At 35.5% G+C, this 21,038-nt stretch overlaps 3 protein-coding genes across 5 annotated transcripts in view; 2 read left to right on the top strand and 1 right to left on the bottom strand.

Annotated features, from left to right (window-relative positions):
• Positions 1 to 282: 282 nt before the first annotated feature.
• On the top strand, positions 283 to 8,006 carry LOC124640716 (mitochondrial glutamate carrier 1-like). The gene is made up of 8 exons (XM_047178614.1): positions 283 to 460; positions 1,066 to 1,138; positions 4,731 to 4,865; positions 5,160 to 5,309; positions 5,791 to 5,924; positions 6,418 to 6,619; positions 7,013 to 7,153; positions 7,749 to 8,006. Exons 2-8 carry the CDS (start codon positions 1,089 to 1,091, stop codon positions 7,900 to 7,902), a joined length of 966 nt encoding a protein of 321 aa, XP_047034570.1. The 5' UTR covers positions 283 to 460; positions 1,066 to 1,088; the 3' UTR covers positions 7,903 to 8,006.
• A 6,862-nt stretch (positions 8,007 to 14,868) lies between these two features.
• Positions 14,869 to 21,038, top strand: part of LOC124640627 (SWI/SNF complex subunit SMARCC2) — a 27,517-nt gene continuing 21,347 nt past the window's right edge. For all 3 annotated transcript variants that reach the window (XM_047178487.1, XM_047178486.1, XM_047178484.1), the window contains exons 1-2: positions 14,869 to 15,117; positions 15,427 to 15,546. In XM_047178487.1, coding sequence (XP_047034443.1) covers positions 15,001 to 15,117; positions 15,427 to 15,546 — 237 coding nt within the window. In that variant the 5' untranslated portion in view covers positions 14,869 to 15,000. The remainder of the gene's footprint in view (positions 15,118 to 15,426; positions 15,547 to 21,038) is intronic.
• Positions 16,019 to 19,954, bottom strand: LOC124640628 (regucalcin-like). The gene is made up of 6 exons (XM_047178488.1): positions 19,798 to 19,954; positions 18,629 to 18,764; positions 17,606 to 17,809; positions 17,111 to 17,329; positions 16,759 to 16,871; positions 16,019 to 16,333 (listed from the first exon to the last, which is right to left on the bottom strand). Exons 1-6 carry the CDS (start codon positions 19,882 to 19,884, stop codon positions 16,085 to 16,087), a joined length of 1,008 nt encoding a protein of 335 aa, XP_047034444.1. The 5' UTR covers positions 19,885 to 19,954; the 3' UTR covers positions 16,019 to 16,084.

Here is a 21,038-nt window from a genome sequence, read left to right as displayed (position 1 = left end):
TATAATTTGCCATGATCTTGGTAATTACGAGTGACAATTATAATGGGTGCTAATGTTTATCATCATTCTGTTCATTGCCTGTTGGCTGTGTTTAATACCATTTTACCTCTTACGAGTTTTATAAGGAAAATAAATAAAGAGTTTTTAGTAATGAATTATAATAATATAACCTACTATACCTGTTCTGTAGTTCGAAAAATATCTTGAATATGTGAAGAAATCGGGGTAATTGTACAATAAAAAAATTGCAACATTGAGTCAATCAATCAAACGAAAATTTCCAGTTAAAACGTCAAACACATAGTACAAGTCCCCGGCTCCGGACAAACAGTGGCAATTGGCCCTACATTTTATAAAATTTCTAAAAAAAACAGTTTTGGATCTCAAAATGTTTAACTAGTAACTTTACAAACAGTTCAAGGGCTGTCTAAATTATACAAGTTGCAAATTTATCTAAAAGGTGAGTAAAAATTTTGTTTTGATTACGTAAAAATGCCGACGAAGATGTTCAAGTGAGGAGTAGAATATCTCCGAGCGAGGAAAATGTGTTCTATTTGTATTTACCGTGGCAAATTTCACAATATTATGGTATTTACAATATCCATCAAATACAATGTGTGTTAGATGTTGGCTATGTTGTATTGATTTTCTCAGAGACAGACATTTTGCTATAGTTTTAGTAATTTTACCAGTAGGTACTTAAATAAGTGGACCTTCTGACCTTAATGTATTAAAATCGAGCTAGATAATTTATTATATAAATTACACACACTTGATTAAGACTTAACTAAACTCTAGCATGATTTATTTTAGGAAATTATTATATTTTAATTAGATTAATTAAGTTTATATCAAAATCAAGGTTATCAGTCTCTTGTTCCAATATGTAATCTTAAAAGAATGTAATTAATGTGAAATCCTACATTTTTACTTCTTAACATGAAAATTTGTAATGTGGACTATATTGATAAAGACAACTTAGGTCATTTCAGAATTAGGTAAATTAAGAGGTCTTTTAATATTTGTTATTTAAGAGAAATTTTATGGTAACTTGTTTTATTTCAGCTTCAAAAAAATTTCAAAAAAAAATGTCAGGGCCAAAAGACCTCCCCGCACCAAAAGCAGCACCACAATTCAAGTAAGTCGTTTTTCTTTTATCATCATTATCATAATCATCATCATCTCAGCCATAGGATGTCCACTGCTGAACATAGGCCTCCCCCTTTGATACACATAACTTAACTCTTTAAATTATACACCAATAAGTTTGACAACCAGTCTCACCTAGGAGCTATGGCTTGCCAGGTTTACTGGGTTGAGGAGGTTAGACAGTCAGTTGCACATTGAAAAGCGCTGGTACACAACTGCATCCGGTTAGACTGGAAGCTGACCCCAACATTATGCTGATGACATATGATGATGATGGTTTCTATTCAGTCAGTGTGACTAACATGAAATAATTTTCCTTTCATTTATCACAGAATCTTCCATTTAAAAGCAATCAAGTTTATTTTTGCTCTCCTGTAGTCTGTATTTAGCACTATTTATGAATTTACAAACATAATTTGTACCTACTGCTCTATTTAAAGTTTTGTTCTAGAATTAAATATTTTTGTGATATACAAAACTATATTAATGCACCAACATGGGAGCAACACAGAGAGATTAAAATAATGAATAAAAAAGGCTAGGTATAGTAGACTACATGTTCTATGCCAGGCCAAGTTTCATTAGTCTGGAAGGTTACTCAGATTATAAAACTAAAAGAGTGCCCCTTCTGTCTATTATTAGATTTTCTAACCTACATATGGGCAGGGTATTACGTGAATTTTATAAGCTATAAAAGTACAGGAGGTAAGATGGTAGCACATTTTTAATATTTTTATTAACTGCTACAATAAACTGACTATGTAATGTATGCACAAGACAAGAGGGCATTTATTAGTGTACACAGCACTAATACATATTATTATTCTCTTATGCTAAGCTGCTCATAATCCAGTCATTAACATTATGTAAATTAAACCTATATAATAAATTGTATTAGACCTCAAAGCACTAGGAATAGTGTTCATTTTTCTATGGCCTAACATTTTCTAAGTCTGCTAGTGACCTTCAATACAATCACTTTTGATTGAGCTACTCTTATGTTTCATGTTGAGATAATTTACCATAACAATGCTATTCTATATTTTTACCGTTCAGAATATTAACTAAAAACGGTTGTCTGTAAAGTCTGTTTACTGACGATAGTCGAACGTGACAACGTCATAAGAAATTGATCGTCAGATGTCGAACGCTGCCGAACGCGGAGGCCGATCGTGCCTCTTTGTCGCTCGTTGCGTGCTCTCGCTTGCACTACAAGCCTTAAACGGAACGCCTCAGAGCGAGGTAACGACGCATGAGTCATGTTTTTTCGTGCGTGCAGCCGGCTCCATCGATTTATAAGACGTTGTTACGTCAAAAAAATGTCACACATGAAAATCTCACATACCTACCTCCCTAGACTTACTTCGAGTTTATTGTCATGTAAAAAAAATAATTAAAGGCTTCTAAGTTATGGTTTTAGTGTAATAGCAGCATAGACATAATATAGTAAACAGGACTGCGCACTTTTACCCAAAAAACGAGCCGAGTGAAACAGTTAGTATGGAGGCTGTCTGTCCCTTTCTAATAGGGTGACTATGAGCTTAAGCTATGTGAGACACATCCGAATTTGCTAAGATTATTAAACACAGATTGGTATTGAAATTTGAACTTACGCAGTTTGTGACCTTAAAATAATAATATAGGCTTTTAATAATTATCGGGAATTAGCAGTATAAAAGCAGGAAGATTCGAAGTGAAGACTGTTTTATTTTGTATTTTTGCTTCACACATAGACTGCTGAGCCGTTTATGTCGCCTTTCTTCATTTTTGGGCAGCTATAACAATAGTACAACAGTTTTAAAATCCATCACCTATATTTTGACTCATTACAAGAATTCATGGGCACCCTAGTTGTTTGATTTACGAAAATGTTATTATTAGCTAACCTGTGGAACGATATATTGCAATCACCATAGGATTCACTTTTACAAGTATAAACGCAACACTTTTTCACCATTTTAATAGTTTAGATTGATTTAATACAAAAAAAACGGTTGTCTGTAAAGTCGGTTTACTGACGATAGTCGAACGTGACAACGTCATAAGAAATTGATCGTCAGATGTCGAACGCTGCCGAAAGCGGAGGCCGATCGTGCCTCTTTGTCGCTCGTTGCGTGCTCTCGCTTGCACTTCAAGCCTTAAACGGAACGCCTCAGAGCGTGGTAACGCCGCATGAGTCATGTTTTTTCGTGCGTGCAGCCGGCTTCATCGATTTATAAGACGTTGTCACGTCAAAAAAGCAAAATAAAAATTTATGTTGTTTATGTTTTAAGAATAAATACGAAAAAATTAATGCGATTGTTATTAATTTGTAGACTTACAATTGTTAAAATAAGATAAAAATATAAGTGATTCAATTGTTTTTTTTTTGAAGACAAAACTGTTGATGACAACATTTTTTTAATGCTGGCAAGGTGTTAGAAAGGGACAAACGGCCTCCGTTCTAACTATCCCTCTCGGCTCGGATTTGCCTCTGTGTATTATGCAACCAATTTAGTACCTTATTGCGTTGGAATAGAGTTCATTTTCGTAAATATATATTTTGAGCGTGTGCAATCTTGTTTAATAATATTCATAGATGTAATATATTATATTACATCTATGAATAGCAGCGATAAGAATAACAACTGTCACATTAGTAGCTACTGTTTTCTGAATAATGCACCCTATTTTGTAAAATAAAAGCCTTATTTTTATGCCCATTAATATAGGGCTGTTTGTAAGATTGGCATACATCCAAGTCTCGACTATTAACAGAGCCTGCTATAGGGTTGGAATAAGATGATACCAAAATCGCAATAAATAAATGAAACTGCGCACTTCTACGAAGTCATTATGAATATGCTTTTCCTTAAATTATATTTTTGTATGTATGTCATATTCATATCAAAACCTGACAGTTGTATTTTTGAGAACAAGATAAATAATCCGATCTCCTGCAATGTCGAGATAAGTTCAGAAACATTTATCTTTTAAGATCTGTTGATTCTGAAAAATATAGCATGCCTCGACGATTGGACTAGTTAAAGAATATTTCCAGTATTCTGGAATACAATTGATGCCAATAAAAGTTTTATTGTTTGCCTTGTATTCCTCGACTTCCTCCTGCTTTATGCCTAGTTGTATTGAATACGTAATTAGCTGTCTTGTATGTTGTTTTTATTACAAGAATCGTATCGAGTTTCATTCGAGAATGTTCTTGAATATAGTTCAAATCAATATCTTTTTAATTGAGATTGAACTACATTGTCGTTCAAGTCCATTTCACGAAAGAATTTAAGTCCCGTGGAAATATTATTTTTGAACGTATTTACTGAGTTATCGCATAGAGACTGGCGCTGTGTCTGTGGGACTTCTTTCGTGAAATGGACTTTACAGCAATTTTTATGGTGGGGTACATACCTATCTGTATATGCTAGCTAGTGTTTACGACCGAGCAATATCGACTATAATTAAGCTTCGATTTCAACGCCGATTAGAGCTCGAAGATTTATGAATATATTTTTTTAAACTGTAATTGGCCAGAAACATTTTTTTTTAGTTATATCTAATGTTTTAATTGTTATTTTAATGTGTTTCAGTTTATTACCAAAAGTCGTCAATGGCGGCATAGCCGGCATTGTGGGCGTGTCCGTGGTATTCCCCTTGGATTTAGTGAAGACGCGACTCCAGAACCAGACCATTGGCCCAAATGGCGAAAGGCAATACAAAAATATGTTAGTATTACAATTTTATCGTAAGGTTATGTTATATTTAAAGATTTGTATGTTTATTTTTATATTGTAACGTTAAACACGAGGTATGAAAGAGGTAGAGAGTATTCGTAGTTCTTATAAAAGGTAACATTAGAGAAACTTTGCGACCAACATTTTTGCTTGTAGTAGTTTTGTCTGGCTTCGGCAGTCACTTGTACAAACGACTCAAATGAGGCCACAGATAATGTGACAGGCGTGACATTTGGGCAAATTAATTAATTGAGGACACAAAATATATATGTTTGATGTTTTCAGGATCGATTGCTTCAGACAAACATACAGAGCTGAGGGCTACTTTGGTATGTACCGTGGCTCCGGTGTCAACATATTGCTGATTACGCCAGAAAAGGCCATTAAGTTGGCTGCCAACGACATGTTCCGCTTCTACCTCTCTATGCCAGATGGGTAAGTTACGGGGTAACCAATTTTCATATTTTCAATGTAGTACTGATATAGGAAACACCATGTCATTAATAAACTAGCTGTTTTCAAGCGGTTTCACCCTAGTACCGGTAGGAATTTCTTCCCTTACCGGGATAAAATATAGCATATGTAAAAATAATTCAAATCGGTTCAGCAGTTTCGGAGCAAAACAAACAAAATATGTTACCTCGTTATTATACATCGAACAGATATAAATAAGCAGATTACACTTATTTAAAACAATTATTAAAGTTATATATATTTTTTTAAAGTACTGCCTAAAACTAAAACTAAAACTGCCTACAAAAGTAGGATTTTAATCCTACTTTTGACAGACAAAACTGCCTACAAAAATAGGATTTTAATCCTACTTTTGTAGGCAGTTTTGTCTGCAGGCAATGACCAAAAACATGTGTCTCACCCGCATACGTGAGATAAAGTATGTACAACTTGTTGGTTGTAGATCAATTCCTATCCCCCGACAAATGCTTGCTGGTGGCTGCGCCGGAGCGTGTCAGATCATCATCACCACGCCGATGGAACTTCTGAAAATTCAGATGCAAGATGCTGGCAGAGTGGCTGCACAGATAAAAGCGGGTTAGTATTCTTTCTTAAATTGCCACACTTTTTTATCGATATTTTGTATTATTTGTTTGGTAATTGCACTACAAAGTGTTAGTGGGATTTTTAGCTGTGTGTATGAATTTGTGGCTTATGTGAAGAAGAAGTTCTTTGCGAGTCAGTGGCAATTTGAAATCATATTTTGGAAGCACACCATTTCACCAGGCTCATGGCATTATTATCAGTGGTAGCAAGTAAATCTTTTGCCGTGCAATGTTGTGGCACGTTGGGCAGCACAGACGGGGCCGCATTTTTTGTGGCTTATTGATGTCATTCTAGCCGATTATCGGCTACGGCGACGGCTCTCATTTAAGGAGAGTAGCCAAGTGCGCAGGACATATTATAGTGCACAAGCGCAGACTCAGGTGCACTCACTGTTCCTTCACTCTCATAGCCCGATGGGACGGTAGCTTATTAGTTTAATCTTAATAAACAAGATCCATGATTCGATTCGTAATTTGTTTTTTAGCGGGTGGTAAAGAAACAAAGCGAGTAACAGCGTGGGAGCTAACGTCGAAACTGGTTAAAGAGAGGGGTATTTTCGGCTTGTACAAGGGCATCACAGCCACGGCCTGCCGAGACGTTTCTTTCAGCGTCGTCTACTTCCCGCTGTTCGCGATCCTCAGCAAACAGGGACTGCAGAAACCTACAGATTTGACGCCACCATTCTGGTAAGTGTTGCTAATGCGAAAATTGTTGCTGTTGTAATAATTAAAAGATTATATAAAAGAGAAACAAGAATTATATAGATGTCGCTTCCAATAATCAACCGAAGTAACTTGATGTTTTTTTTTTTATTAGACTTCTATCTTTCTTTTCCTACTAAAGTTTTCTTTAATTAAAAGTTAGAGGCCCGGTTTCACTGGTTACCGATAGTGTGTCAGTTAGTTATCTGCTACTAGATAAAGATTGTTTAAAATTTCTGCCAGATATTGCTATCAGAGACCCGAGGAACCAAAAGTTATAAATTATCAGTCAAAGAAGTTTCTGAACGAACCATACTAAAGTTGTAGACTCCTTTTTTGTTACTTGTTCCATTTTATATAGTAAGTTGTTGTCACCAGGTGGTCGTTCCTATCGGGCTGCATGGCGGGCTCGACGGCAGCGCTGGCTGTCAACCCGATGGACGTAGTGAAGACTCGCATGCAGACCCTCACCAAAGGCAGTGGAGAGAGGCAGTACAACTCCATCATGGACTGTATCTCGTAAGTCTGACCAATTAGCTGTCATCGTCTGCGTAGCCTGTTCCCAACTTTGTCGGGGTCGGCTTCCAGTCTAACCGTATGCCTAGCTGAGTACCAGTGTTTTACAAGGAGCGACTGCCTATCTGACCTGCTACTAATAATAAAACAACAACCAAGGCCCATTTCGGCCACGGCAGCTGTTCTCATGTAAGGAGATCAGCCAGCTGCGCAGGACATATTATAGTGCACGGGCTTTTGCACAGACATAGGTGCACACCCTATTCCTTCACTCTCATAACCTGATGGGACGGCAATCCGACACGACCGGAGAGAGATCAGGCGCAGGACCGACATTAACGTGATCTCCGATGCACGGAAGTATCAATCACCAACTTCAAGACTACGGGCTGCCTTTTGAAAGTTTATAAAACCCAAAAAGCGATTTCGGCTCGACCCAGGAATCATCGAACCCTAGACCTCAGTCATAGCAGTCGCGCTTGCGACCACTAGACCAACGAGGTAGTCACCTACTCTACTGCCTGTCTGACCTGCCACAGATGTTCAAATGACACTGAGTAAGTTTTATGCACAACGATAACTAATATTTGTGTTCCAGGACTACGTTGAGGTACGAAGGCCCCACAGCGTTCTTCAAGGGAGGAACGTGCCGAATGATCGTCATCGCTCCTCTGTTCGGCATCGCCCAAACAGTGTACTACCTCGGAGTGGCCGAATACTTGCTCGGCTACGAACAACAGAGAGCAGTCTAAACAATTAACTAAATCAATTATCTACAAACGTGTTTACTTTTTTAAATTATATTTATTGTACTATGAGCCCTTGTAACTATGAATTATACAAAATTTACATCGTTTCTTTTTACTCTTTTTTTCGCAAATTGTGTTTTAATATTTGTTTATTTTTGTAGTTGCAATAATTCCAGTATGGATTTTTAAATGCTGGATCCAATATTTTTGGTTTTAAAAGACGTAATTTTTTTAGAATACATTTATCTCCAGAATTAGGAAATCAAGCTACTAACTGTAGGAATGAATTTGCCTAGTAAATTTAGATTTTTTTTCTTTGTTTTATTGTCTCGAGTTTCTAATTATGCTATTATAACTAACTAAATGATCAAATAAATTCAATCAACCTAGTACTTACCTACTAGTACGTACCAAAATTAAGACCTGTTAGTTGAAACGTTAGTTGAAAGGCACAAAATAACAAAATTACCATTTGATTTTGATCTTTACAACTATGCACTGAGAGTAGTTATTTACTAGTGCTTCAATAGTGCAAGAATGTAGGTATGATAAAAATAGCGCAATTTGGATTTGAGGAGTGTTAATTTTTTCCATTTAATTGTTTACTCTCAAGTATTCTTTTGATGTATGAAAGAAAATAAAAAACGAACATTGCCATAGAACAATATAATTCATAGGTTTCTAAACCGGGGTGCTCAACAATTACATTTATTTTTATTTCACTCAAAGTGAAACTGCTGAAGTGATATTATTGTTAATTATGTTGCAAAATTAATTAAGTTTTATGTAAAAGTCGTCATTATCTCTTTATCGTGGCATTTTACGTTGGTACAGTCCTAATTATGGAATATAATCTTCCATGACGATCAACTCTCTAACCAGTACCTTGTTCCACGCAAAAAGTTTTTACTCTAATTCCACTTCTAAAGAGGTGTTATATTTTGCTCATTTATTATTCTTTTTTTAATATTTTGGCTTTTTTTCAGCTGTTATTAGTTTTTCGTCAGTAATATTATGATGAGTTTGTTTATAATATTATTATGTACACTATATAATTAAGAATCGCTAGTCGACCTAAACGCAAGCTGTAGAGGAACTTTTTCATCTCTGTGAAGTTTTGTACGCAAATTATGTGCGTAAACGTATTTATGAAGAAACTGGAGTGGCGTTGGTTTATATTCGGCTGTAAGTAATTATTTCTGAATATTGCATTTAATATGGCACTGTAGATTTTCGGAATATTTAATTTTGTTATTGTAATTATTGTTGCTTTACTTTACAGCTCAGCGTAGGCGCCTTTTATTTAACAAGTCAAAGAATGAAGTTGGTATAACTTTTGTTAGTATTTTTAATATGAATCAGAGTTTAAATTAAAAAAAATGTATTTGTATGTTTCTGTCTGTATGTTTTTGATTAACTTTGTCAATCTCTTGTTCGTCTGATATCAATGAACTGATATTGCTACTTATACCTAGCCATTTAATGCATCTAGGTATGGTTAAAAAAAGTTGCCAAAATAATTCAAATGATATCAGGTGGCCAAGAGAATATTTTAAAGACGCTTTTATCGGAATGTTTAATCAATTATCACTCTAATAAGTGTATCGATATCAATATATCGATTTGATTATTTCTTTAAAAATATTTTACAATCCTGCACCAGTAAATTCTATGTTGTAAATCATAAACCTTCTTCCATATAAATATGTAATACCTATTTTAAAAGACAATAATGATATAAATTAAACGATGAATTATCTTTAGTAATATTAATATGTATAGCATTTAAATGTTATAGTCGTCCAGTGAAACTATTTTGTGTGATCTAAGAAGCAGTCGCCGACATATTTGAGACCTTACTTGTTTTATCGTATTTTAGTGTTCTGCCAATTTTATCGCACATACAAATTATATTATGCACATTTACCTGCAGTATGCATCGTATTGAAACTGTAATAATGGTCTCTTATCATTTTAATAAACAGAAAATTAGCAATAGTATAACAAATATTGCATATGTACGCAAAAATGTCCATCAAACGTAGTACGATTAGCATTGGCTATTAGATAGGCACGCGGAAATTAATTCTTTGAAAGGCATAGTTATTTTGCAAATTGCAAGTATGAAATTACTTTTGAAATAAAATGCAAAAGGCAATTAGTCATTGGCTCGGTGTCATAAGCTTGTAATTAACTGGGTTGGCTTTGGTATATGGAGTTCTATGTAGAAGTTCTCCTAAGAAGTGGACATAAAATATTTTGTGGCGATTAAGATTACAGATAAAGTTATGATATGATACAGCTAATCACCGTAGGTCGATGTTCAAAGACAATAATATATGTGTGTAGAACCTATGTGCTAAGTTTATGGTGTTGATGTAGTGTCAATTAACAAAATAAATGGATAAAAGTTGCAGATTCTCGAAATGTATCAGAAGAGGAAAACTATATGAGCTTTAGATCAAATTAATATGATGTGCTTGTGTGTTATTTAACTAAAGTTGTCGTTAACTTACAAAATCAATTACTCGTGTACTATTTAATGTTATCGTAAGTGAAGATAGTAAAGTTATTAGTTAATTAAATGATTTGATTTATTAATTACCCTTCCGTCTATCCATTATCAATGTTATAAAATTACTTTATGGCCTGTAAGAGTAGAATAACGTTTAGTACGTTGATACGAGGTTGATACGTTCTAATTACGTTATCTATAAGTCTTCTTCTTTCGTGTCGATGACATGTCTTATGTGTATATATGTGTGTCTTATAGCAGCGGTTCCCGAATTCTTTTGGCTTCGGAACCCTTTTCGTTTCACCATTTTTCGGCGGAACCTTAGCTTTAGTAAGAAGTAAGCTAAAGACGTAAATTCACTAAGGTACCTACGGCTCGTGGCGTGGTAGCGCACCAAATGGTCATATGGTTAGAGACATATTCAGTATACTCAGGCATAGCATGGCTATCTGCCACACGGGCCAGAAAACAATTTAGCCGCCCTTGACTTTGTATATTACGTAAATAGTTTTATGTTTGAAGACTGACAAAGTAAACGTAAAAAGAAATAGATTGGGTTTGTACAGGTGCGAGGCGAGCGAGCGCGATTTTTTTTAACTAAAAGAAGAAGTTCCAAGCACCCGCTAGCATTGAAAGACATTCAGTGGTAGCTGGTATCGCGAGCGAAGCGAGCGCAAATTTTTTTTAGTTTAAGTACCTACACAAAATAAACAAAACCACTGTAAATTAATAAGATCTCAAAAAGTACAATATCCACACAAAAAAGCAAATGCAAATGAATAAGAAGCAGCTAGCGAAGAAAGCGCTATTGCTTTTTCTGAACCAGAGGAATATAAAATAAACATCAAGGGTAACCTCGACGGAAGAGCGCGAAATTTTTTCGGTGTTGGTTACCTGAGCAATTAAACGAACATAAAAACATCACACGTAACATGGAGTCGCGAGCGAAGCGAGCGCGAAATTTTCGGATTCGAGGAGGTGCAAAAATTGAAAATAATGTCACTTTTTGATTCATGGTAAAAATAGCCACTCACTGGAAATACTCGTATGAAGTGTCATTTCACGTCCTGTCAAATGTATGAAAACGTATAATACTGGCGATGAAATAAGCCCAAAAAATGCGGTGAATTTTGGCCGCCTCGCTACCTATTTTTGCCGATTGCCGAAGACCTGGAGGTGTTAAGTTAATCTACAATTTGTAAAAAACGGAATTAAATTATCTGCTGCCGTGGCCTTCCCCCGCCACTTGTTGCGAACGCGTACTTACACTACCGAGTGGTACCCACCTACATGGTGCCTAAATGGAATTTCGGAATGCAATATCTAAAACAATTTAATTGAAAATGAATAATAATTTAATATTGTCAAAAGTGAAACGATTTACCATATGGAAATCTTGAATTTTCCACGGAACCCCTGAGGGCTCGTCACGGAACCTCAGGGTTCCGCGGAACCCATTTGGGAACCGCTGTCTTATAGTGTGTGAGACCATGGTGAGACTACACTTTGTCAGCCCAATATGCCGCCACAGCGACAGCACGGCCGGATGCGCTCATTACTTACCAATGTAATAAATTGGAAACATTTTTGTTTGTTTGTACTCTAAATATATACTCTACTAAACAATATACAGAGTGTTTCGTATCTAATCACATTAAATTAAATATCTACGTTAATATACTGTACGACGATTAGCACAAAGAAATAATTAAGTACGTAAAAATGAAAATACTTAAATGTTTTTTTTTTTCAAACATAGTAAATAGGTTAAAAATGTGCCAGAATTAGAATACCATACAAGAGTCGAGACTTTTTTTTTAATTATGAAAACGAAAAACGACTCGTGGCTAAACCACTGAATGGATTACCTAGGTATTTTTTTTTACAATTCGCCATATTCGCGTGGTGTTCTTTATTGTACTTACACAAAAATATTTTATTATACCTCATAGATATAATATTACTAAACAAGATTGCGCACGCTCAAAATATATATTTACGAAAATGAACTCTATTCTAACGCAATAAGGTACTAAATTGGTTGCATAACACACAGAGGCAAATCCGAGCCGAGAAGGATAGTTCGAACGGAGGCTGTTTGTCTCTTTCTAACACCTTGCCAGCATAAAAAAATGTTGTGATCAAAAGTTTTGTCTTCCCAAAAACAATTGAATCACTTATATTTTTATCTTATTTTAACAATTGTAAGTCAACAAATTAATAACAATCGCATTAATTTATTCGTATTTATTATTAAAACATAAACAACATAAATTTTTATTTTGCTTTTTTTTATTTTCTAGCGGTAACCCTGAACGTTCTTGGCGCGTAATCAGCATTTAAAATTTTGTTTATTTTTTTTTGTATTAAATCAATTTAAACTATTAAAATGGTGAAAAAGTGTTGCGTTTCTACTTGCAAAAGTGAATCCTATGGTGGTTGCAATATATCGTTCCACAGGTTAGCTAATAATAACATTTTCGTAAACCAAACAACTAGGGTGCCCATGAATTCTTGTAACGAGTCAAAATATGGGTGATGGATTTTAAAACTGTTGTACTATTGTTATAGCTTCCCAAAAAATGAAGAAAGGCGACATAAATGGCTCAGCAGTCTATATATGAAGTAGAAATACAAAAAAACAGTCTTCACTTCGAATCTTCCTGCTTTTATACTGCTAACTTCCGCTAATTATTAAAAGCCTTTATTAGTATCTTAAGGTCACAAACTGCGTAAGTTAAAACTTCAATACTAATCTGTGTTTAATAATCTTAGCAAATTCGGATTTGTCTCACATAGCTTAATCTCATAGTCACCCTATTAGAAAGGGACAGACAGCCTCCGTACTAACTGTTTCACTCGGCTCGTTTTTTGGGTTTATATGCGCAGTCCTGTTTACAAATATTATGTCTATGTTATACCTACACACAATACAGATTATAAGTTATGTACCGATCCTTCTCCGTGTGAGAGGAGGCCTGTGCCCAGCAGTGGGATGATAAAAAAGGCTGTAACAGATGTGCCGATGGCTTAACCTAAAGTTGGGTTCTCTAAGGGCAAGCGCACACCGCTGGAAGCGCGTCGGAGCACATTTGAAGACAACAATCTTAACTAATATTATAAATTTGAAAGTAACTCTGTCTTTCTGTCTTTTCTTCATGCCTAAAGTACTGAACCGATTTGTGTGAAATTTGGTACATACATAGTTTGGAACTTAAGAAAGGACATAGGATAGTTTTTATTACATCATCATCATCCTCCGAGCTTTTTCCCAACTATGTTGGGGTCGGCTTCCAGTCTAACCGGATTCAGCTGAGTACCAGTGCTTTACAAAAAGCGACGGCCTATCTGACCTCCTCAACCCAGTTAGGTACCTAGGCGACCCATACCCATGGGGAAACTGGGGCCCGATTCTCCTAAGTTAATAATTTTAAAAATCGAATAGAAATCGAATCGCAATATGATCGCAATAGCAGTTTTAACCATATTGGGCATTCTGCTACTAATATAAGACCAATCGTATTCGATTGACATTTGATTGGTGTGCGATTGGTCTGCTATTTTGGTGATTTTGGTCTATACGGTAGTTTGCTGTACAATCATTTTGCAATCGTAAATCATTTGCAGACAAAATGATACATTATTGAATGACAGAAAAGGATAAAAACGTTTATCTCAAAGAAAAAATAGCGCAATGCCACATACGCTTCAATCGTAATCGAGTCGGGATTGGATCTCAGTCGAATCGAGTCGAACGTGAATCGTATGTCACTTAAGTAAAATTAGGAGAATGGGGCCCCTGACTACCCGAAACGACTGCCAAGGATGTTCAATGACAGCCGGGACCTACAGTTTAACGTGCCATCCATTGGTACTTGCCTGACCTGGAATCGAACCCGCGCCTTCATGCTCGAGAGATTGGTTCTTTGCCCACTAGGCCACCACGACATCTTGTTACAAATAACGACGAAGACAATAGCTTTTATTACAAAGAAATATAAAAATAAAAAATAATTCCGGACATACATATAGCTCCATCTATTGGTCAAACCAAAAATCTGCTGGAAGTCACTAATCCACGCGAACGAAGTCGCGGGCAAAAGCTAGTTTAATATAAACCCTACTTTGACATACGGTCTACAAAAGAAATAAATTCGCATGGGCCGCTCCGGCGCGCGCGAGAGAGCATCGAAGAGCACGCGTGCGCAACTTGTATCACGCGCGCGTCTTGTAGACAGTTTCAAATGACGCGCTTCCAGCGGTGTGCGCTGGGCCTAACAGCAAACCTTAGTTAGAGCGATAGAGACAATTTACTAGAGATATTTTACTAGAAATAGCTATTCTAGATCTCACTTTAGCTAACATTTTTTTTGAACCAATCAATACACTCTTTTATTCCTGTTTTGGTATTGTCTATAGTCTAGTCTATACCACACCACAGAAAAAAAAACAAATGTCAAAAATAATTGATGCAGCGACGCCGTGTCAGCTTGTTATTTTTTACAGTGGTTTTCTTTCTAAATAATTGCAGTATAGACTTTAAATCCGTTTATTTTTGTGACAAATAATACACATACTCATCCAGGATGGCGACCATAGGCCCAAAGAAGGATGGAGGGCCTAATATCGAGTTTTTTCAGTCACCGGAATCACTAGCACAATTTGATCAAATTCGCGTTTGGCTTCAAAAGAATTGCAAGAAAGTAAGTAAAATATTAGTTGAATTAGTTAAATAGTAGTATATTATCTCTATAGATTTAGGTAAGACCTCAATTTTAAGTGTTTTAATAATGCTTATGTAGTCACGATGATTTCAGTCTTAACGACGAACAAGATGCACCAAGCATCCCAAAGCTAATTTCGTACTGTAAACAGTATTCAACTTGTTATTTGAGATAGTAGTTTAAGAATATTACTTCAGTTGAACTAGGGCTTTTCGAGACCGACATTTCGAGGTATTTATTACTAAGATTCTTATATTGAGTGTTGACAGCTATATGTTTATCTTTCAGCATGTGCAGACAGATCCCCCTACAAAAGAGGGCTTGGCTCAACTGGTTATACAGCTCATTCAGTATCAAGAAAACAAATTAGGGAAGAACTCTTCAGATCCACCTTTTTTGAGGCTTCCGGTAAGTTTTGTTTGGATTGTTTATGGTTATAATATGTTCAGGTTAGGTTTCAGCATAATCTTGAATATTTATATTATATTACTAAGCCTTGTGCTTATAATATAAAAGACTGATGAAGATGAAGATGTGCTTAGTAATATAATATAATATAAAAGACTTTAAATACCTACCTATAGTTTATTCAACTAGCCAAATACATGGGTATAAGAGAAGAAACTTATCATTTAATTAATGTTGTAGGTTCCATTTTGACCATAGATAGACGTTATGCATTTTGTCACTTTAATCATACATACAATTTTCCTATCAGGATTAATGCTAAAAATGTGAGGCAGTTTACAAAAGTTGTTTGTGTCACATTTCTTAAAACACTTACATTGAGGACACATAATTATTCTAAAAGTGATAATATTTCTGTCCAAACTGTATTTACAACATTTCAATAAATTAAATAAATAACAAACAACACAAAGAAAGGGTATCAAACCAATTTATTTTAAATAACATAATAATATATCAATAAGTATAAGCAGTATATCTAATAATCTGCAGCATTAGCAAAAATAAACTGGTTTTCGGGCAATCCTTTTGAGCCAGTTCCTTCTATAGCGAATAGCGAGCCCGCATCAGGCTGTGTGTTCAGTTCAGCTTGAGAGAGGCCGACCTTGCTGGTGGTTACAAACAACGTAGATAGGTCATGCCCACCCCACATGACTGATGTTACTTTAGCCGCTGGTAACCTATGCTGTTCCAATAGCTTGCCAGCTCGTGAATCAATCTTGATAACCTGGAAATATAGACTTTTTTTTAAATCCAGAGTAGAATAGAGTGTAGTAATTTAGAAATAAAACTTTTCAACCTTTAACAAGCGTTGGTATATAAACGCGGCAGACAATCTTGTGGCTAAATAACTACACATGATGGTCATTCATAAGATTAAGCAACATTTGGAGTGTTCTGTCCTTCGATGGATGACCATCTATTTCATAATGAGTCCATGCAAAGGTAGGTCCATTAAATTGGTGGCTCCAGGCTGTCATTTGAAAATCTTTGGCACTTGTTATAAGAAGCCCAGAAGTCTGAAAACCAATGGGTATGGGGTTGTCTGGGTAATTGGGTTAAGGAGGTCAGACAGGCAGTCGCTCCACGTAAAACACCCAACATATTAAGAAAAGGCTAGGCAGATGATGATATGAGTTCATGAGTGATTACCTTCCATCCATCAAAGCAAGCCACCCACAGATTGCCATCAGAATCAATGGTCATTCCATCAGGTGATCCAGTTACATTGTTGGCTTGGAAGCTAAATAGTGTCCGCCTGTTGCCTGAAAAAAAAAATAGTTTTACTATGCTGTTTGTAATATATATTGATTTTTTTGGTTGGTCTGTATTACTTTTTACAGACAATGATTGTCTAATTTGTATATGCTGTGTATAATACTATGTTCTCCAACAATATTCTGAGTAATAATTATACTTAGCAAAAAAATATAGTATACAAACCACATTAATAAGATATGAAATAAATAATAATACATATACAAAGAAGGTCATTAGGACTTACGAATGCATCCTTCTTCGAGATCAAAGTCGAAAACGTCTATATTTCTAGTCGGCGTGTCTATGTAAAACATGAACTTGTTGTCGGCTGTCCACGCGATCCCGTTGGAGATGGACACCGGCCGGACCTTCTCCATGGGGTCCAAGTAATTGTGCTCATCCATCATGTAAAGAGTTGCCTGATCTTTGTCGACGTTATTGTTCACTTCTTTGCCCATTGTACCTGAATTTAAAATTGGTTTTTCTATAAGAAAAATTATGCTACCATTTTGAAGTAAATGTTTGATTTATTGGCGAAACAATGAGAAAATTGAAAGACACTTTTGGTTTGCTAAATTCCAATACGCATTGACGTGTATGTTCTGTATTCAATTCACGCTTACATATCGTTTCTCATAATGAATACTCATTTTCGACACTACGATTAGATATAAAGACCCAGATGCCATGCCTCTAGTAAAGGAAGCACCTGAAAAAATAACTTTAAAACACTGCATACCAAACCAAAGTCTTCCTTTCGCGTCAACTTTGCCATCATTGCACCTGTTGTCCGGCAAGCCTAAATCCACGGCACTCAACAATCTGAGGGAACTGTCGCCTTCAGGCGCGTCCCAGGGTAAGAAATATAATTCTGTCCTCACTCCTATTAGTACCAGCTTTGGATAGTCCTTCACTGTTACCACTAATGACACTGGCCCGTAACCTGCAACGGAATAAACGATAAATTTTGATATGGTGTCATCAGATATGAATTAGCCTTAATGTCTTATTGCTAAGTAAAAATAATCATCGTAATGTCTGTTCCTAATGTACTATGTATGTTTTAAATGACACAATTAGTTTTCCTTTATTCCTAATCACTTAAAAAATACGCTCAAAACCTTTGGCAAGAAAGCGCTTAAGATAAAATACAATAGGTACTGTGTAATTTGAATTTTTATTACATCATCCTCCGAGCCTTTTCCCAACTATGTTGGGGTCGGCTTCCAGTCTAACCGGATTCAGCTAAGTACCAGTGCTTTACAAAAAGCGACTGCTTATCTGACCTCCTCAACCCAGTTACCCGGGCAACCCGATACCCCTTGGTTAGACTGGTGTCAGACTTACTGGCTTCTGACTACCCGTAACGACTGCCAAGGATGTTCAATGACAGCCGGGACCTACAGTTTAACGTGCCATCCGAAACACAGTCATTGGTGTCTAAGATATACTTAGAAAGTACCAATGCAACTTTTCTAAGTTTGTATGTAACTTAGAAAAGTTACATTGGTACTTGCCTGACCTGGAATCGAACCCGCGCCCTCATACTCGAGAGGTTGGTTTTTTGCCCACTAGGCCACCACGACTTGAATTTTTATTACGTTGTACAATTAAAAATAATCGTTTTAGAGTTAATATTCTCCGTCTCTGCATCGAATCTATATACCAAAAAATAATCGATCTATCAAAGTTACCTTACACCAAAAATAATCGATCTATCAAAATTACCTTACACCAAAAATAATCTAGCTATCTAAATTACCTATTGATTTAGAGGTGATATTAGCCGTCTCTGCATCGAATCTATACACCTTTTGGTCATGGATGTCGACCCAATATAGTGCATTCTCAGCTGTTGACCAATGGGGGCCCTCGAAGTGCGTGCCGCCTCTCTGCACCTGGTGCAACAAAATATTTGTTTTTTAGGCTAGGTTTAGCTCTTGGCTTACTTATAATACGTTTATTATTAACGTGAAAGTTAATACAACGTGTTACAATGGGCTACGATTATTTTTCATTGAATTGCTCAGTATGATCATAGAGTAGGTATAATAAAGTTAAATTATGTTTACGCCACATTTTTAGCTAATATGAACTGACCGCGGCGAGGAAAATCAGATTAACAAAATGAATAGCATATCTTAGATATTACTAATTAAGAATTAGATGAGGAAGATCTAATATATGCCTAGATAGTTTAGGAGGCGTAAATACTTAACTTGCCAAAAAAACAGCAACTTTACAGAAATTTGCATATTGTATTGTATTTTTATGTTACCTCTGGACAGTCATATTTGACAGTTAATTTCAATTATTATTAAAGTCTGGCAGATAATTACTATAGATGTAATGAAACAGGCCTTTTTAAGATGCATCTGAATCTCGATTATAAACGTAGGGTGTTAAAGAAATATTTTTGTTTTATAACTCTTCAATATACTATGGAGTTCGCTAGTTTTCTGCTCCAACAGTCAGAATCCAGAGGGAATGATTTCATGTATCCTAAAAAAAGCTTAAGAGACAATAATTTAGTTTTTTTGGGCTTAGCTGTATAATCATAACACATAAACCCAATTCACATTAGCATTAATAATAAAACGGATTCATCAGTTGGTCCTTTTTTGGTTTCAAAAGTTCACCTTCATAGTTTACAACGTACTAACATCTTCAATTAAAATTTAATAGTGGAGAAAACAAAACACAGCTCTATGCTGTTGTTTTATATTCTTTAAATAAGCTATTAGGCATTTAATTTATTTTTATTCCAAATAAAAAATTATGCTATTTTAATTTTTACAAACATGAAAAGACAAATCTTTAAAAAAAAATAAGGCTTTGTTTTTCTACCAACCAATGAGATTATGGTAATTATTTATATACGTCCCAAAAAACTTATTTCCCTTTTCTACAAATAAATCCAAAATTACTCACAGTTTTAATAAGCGGTGCCGGGGCTCTATAAGCTAAACAGTTCACTAAAAATAAACTTAATACGAATTTCCTGACTGACACGATCATTGTATCTTCAATACTGTGTAACACTGGCAAACGTTCTGCGTATTCGCCGTCTCGATACAATCTCCCAATGCTGGCTAAGGTAACCGGTCTGTGGCGTTCTTGAACAGGTGAATGTTAAGCTACAAGTAATAGAACCTCTGATAATCACGATTATCAGAGGTTAAGGTGATTTTTTTTTAATACATTACATTAATAAGGTTTTTTTTTAAATTATGTTTTGTACGGATAACACTATAAACATGTGTAAAAGGATCAATAAAATACATAGGACGATTGCTTGGTTAATTGGAATGAATTTTCCTTAGGAAATAAATTAATTTGAATGCTGAATTTGTTCTCTGTTATTTTATATAACTTTATTGAATTAGCTGTTTGCCCTACATCTTGCCTGGTTTAGGAACCCAGGAAATATTTTAACTTTCTTACGGCCAGTTTCTTCATCAAAAGTTAAAGTAATGTCTAAAGTAAAAGTAACGGTCAAATTCGTTTTTTCAAGGCTAAAGTGACAGCAAAACTAATAGAAAAATTGAATTTGACCGTTACTTTTACTTTAGACATTACTTTGACTTTTACTTTGGCTTTAACTTTTGATGAAGAAACTGGCTGTTAATGAATAATTTTTGGTATTGCTGCAGCAGTTTCACATCCATACAAACTTTATTTATTTTTATCCGCATTTTAATGTAATTTCTACGTCATCTACAGCATCCACATTGAAATTATCGTACGTCTACACAAATTCGCATTGTTGTTAATTAGTTAGGAAGGTCGCGCTCTCCGATACGAAGTCACGGCTCAAAAGATACCATTCCGCGGAAGTGCGACCTTAAACGAGGTCTTAAACCATTATGTGACATCTTAGGAAATGTATTTAGCACTGTTTTTACTTCTTTCCAAAAACCTGTGACAATTTTGTGACTAGCTTTTTTTAGGTTGACTTAGAAATGGTAAAAACTTTGTAACCTTCTGGCTAGAGTTAAAATAAACGCTCTTAATCTTAGGAAAGTATTAGTATGACGCTAATTATAGTATGGGAAATATTAGGTATGCACAATTAGCAGTAATGGTTCCTGTAACCTTACCACGGTTAATGTTTACAGCTGATATGCTACATATCCTGTTCACGCGACTGTCACATCTAATCGATGTTACTT

The sequence above is a fragment of the Helicoverpa zea genome, chromosome 21 (genome assembly GCF_022581195.2).
Source record: "Helicoverpa zea isolate HzStark_Cry1AcR chromosome 21, ilHelZeax1.1, whole genome shotgun sequence".
Taxonomy (NCBI): domain Eukaryota; kingdom Metazoa; phylum Arthropoda; class Insecta; order Lepidoptera; family Noctuidae; genus Helicoverpa; species Helicoverpa zea.
The sequence above is the reverse complement of the archived record's forward strand: the minus strand, read 5'-3'. Positions and strand labels throughout refer to the sequence as shown.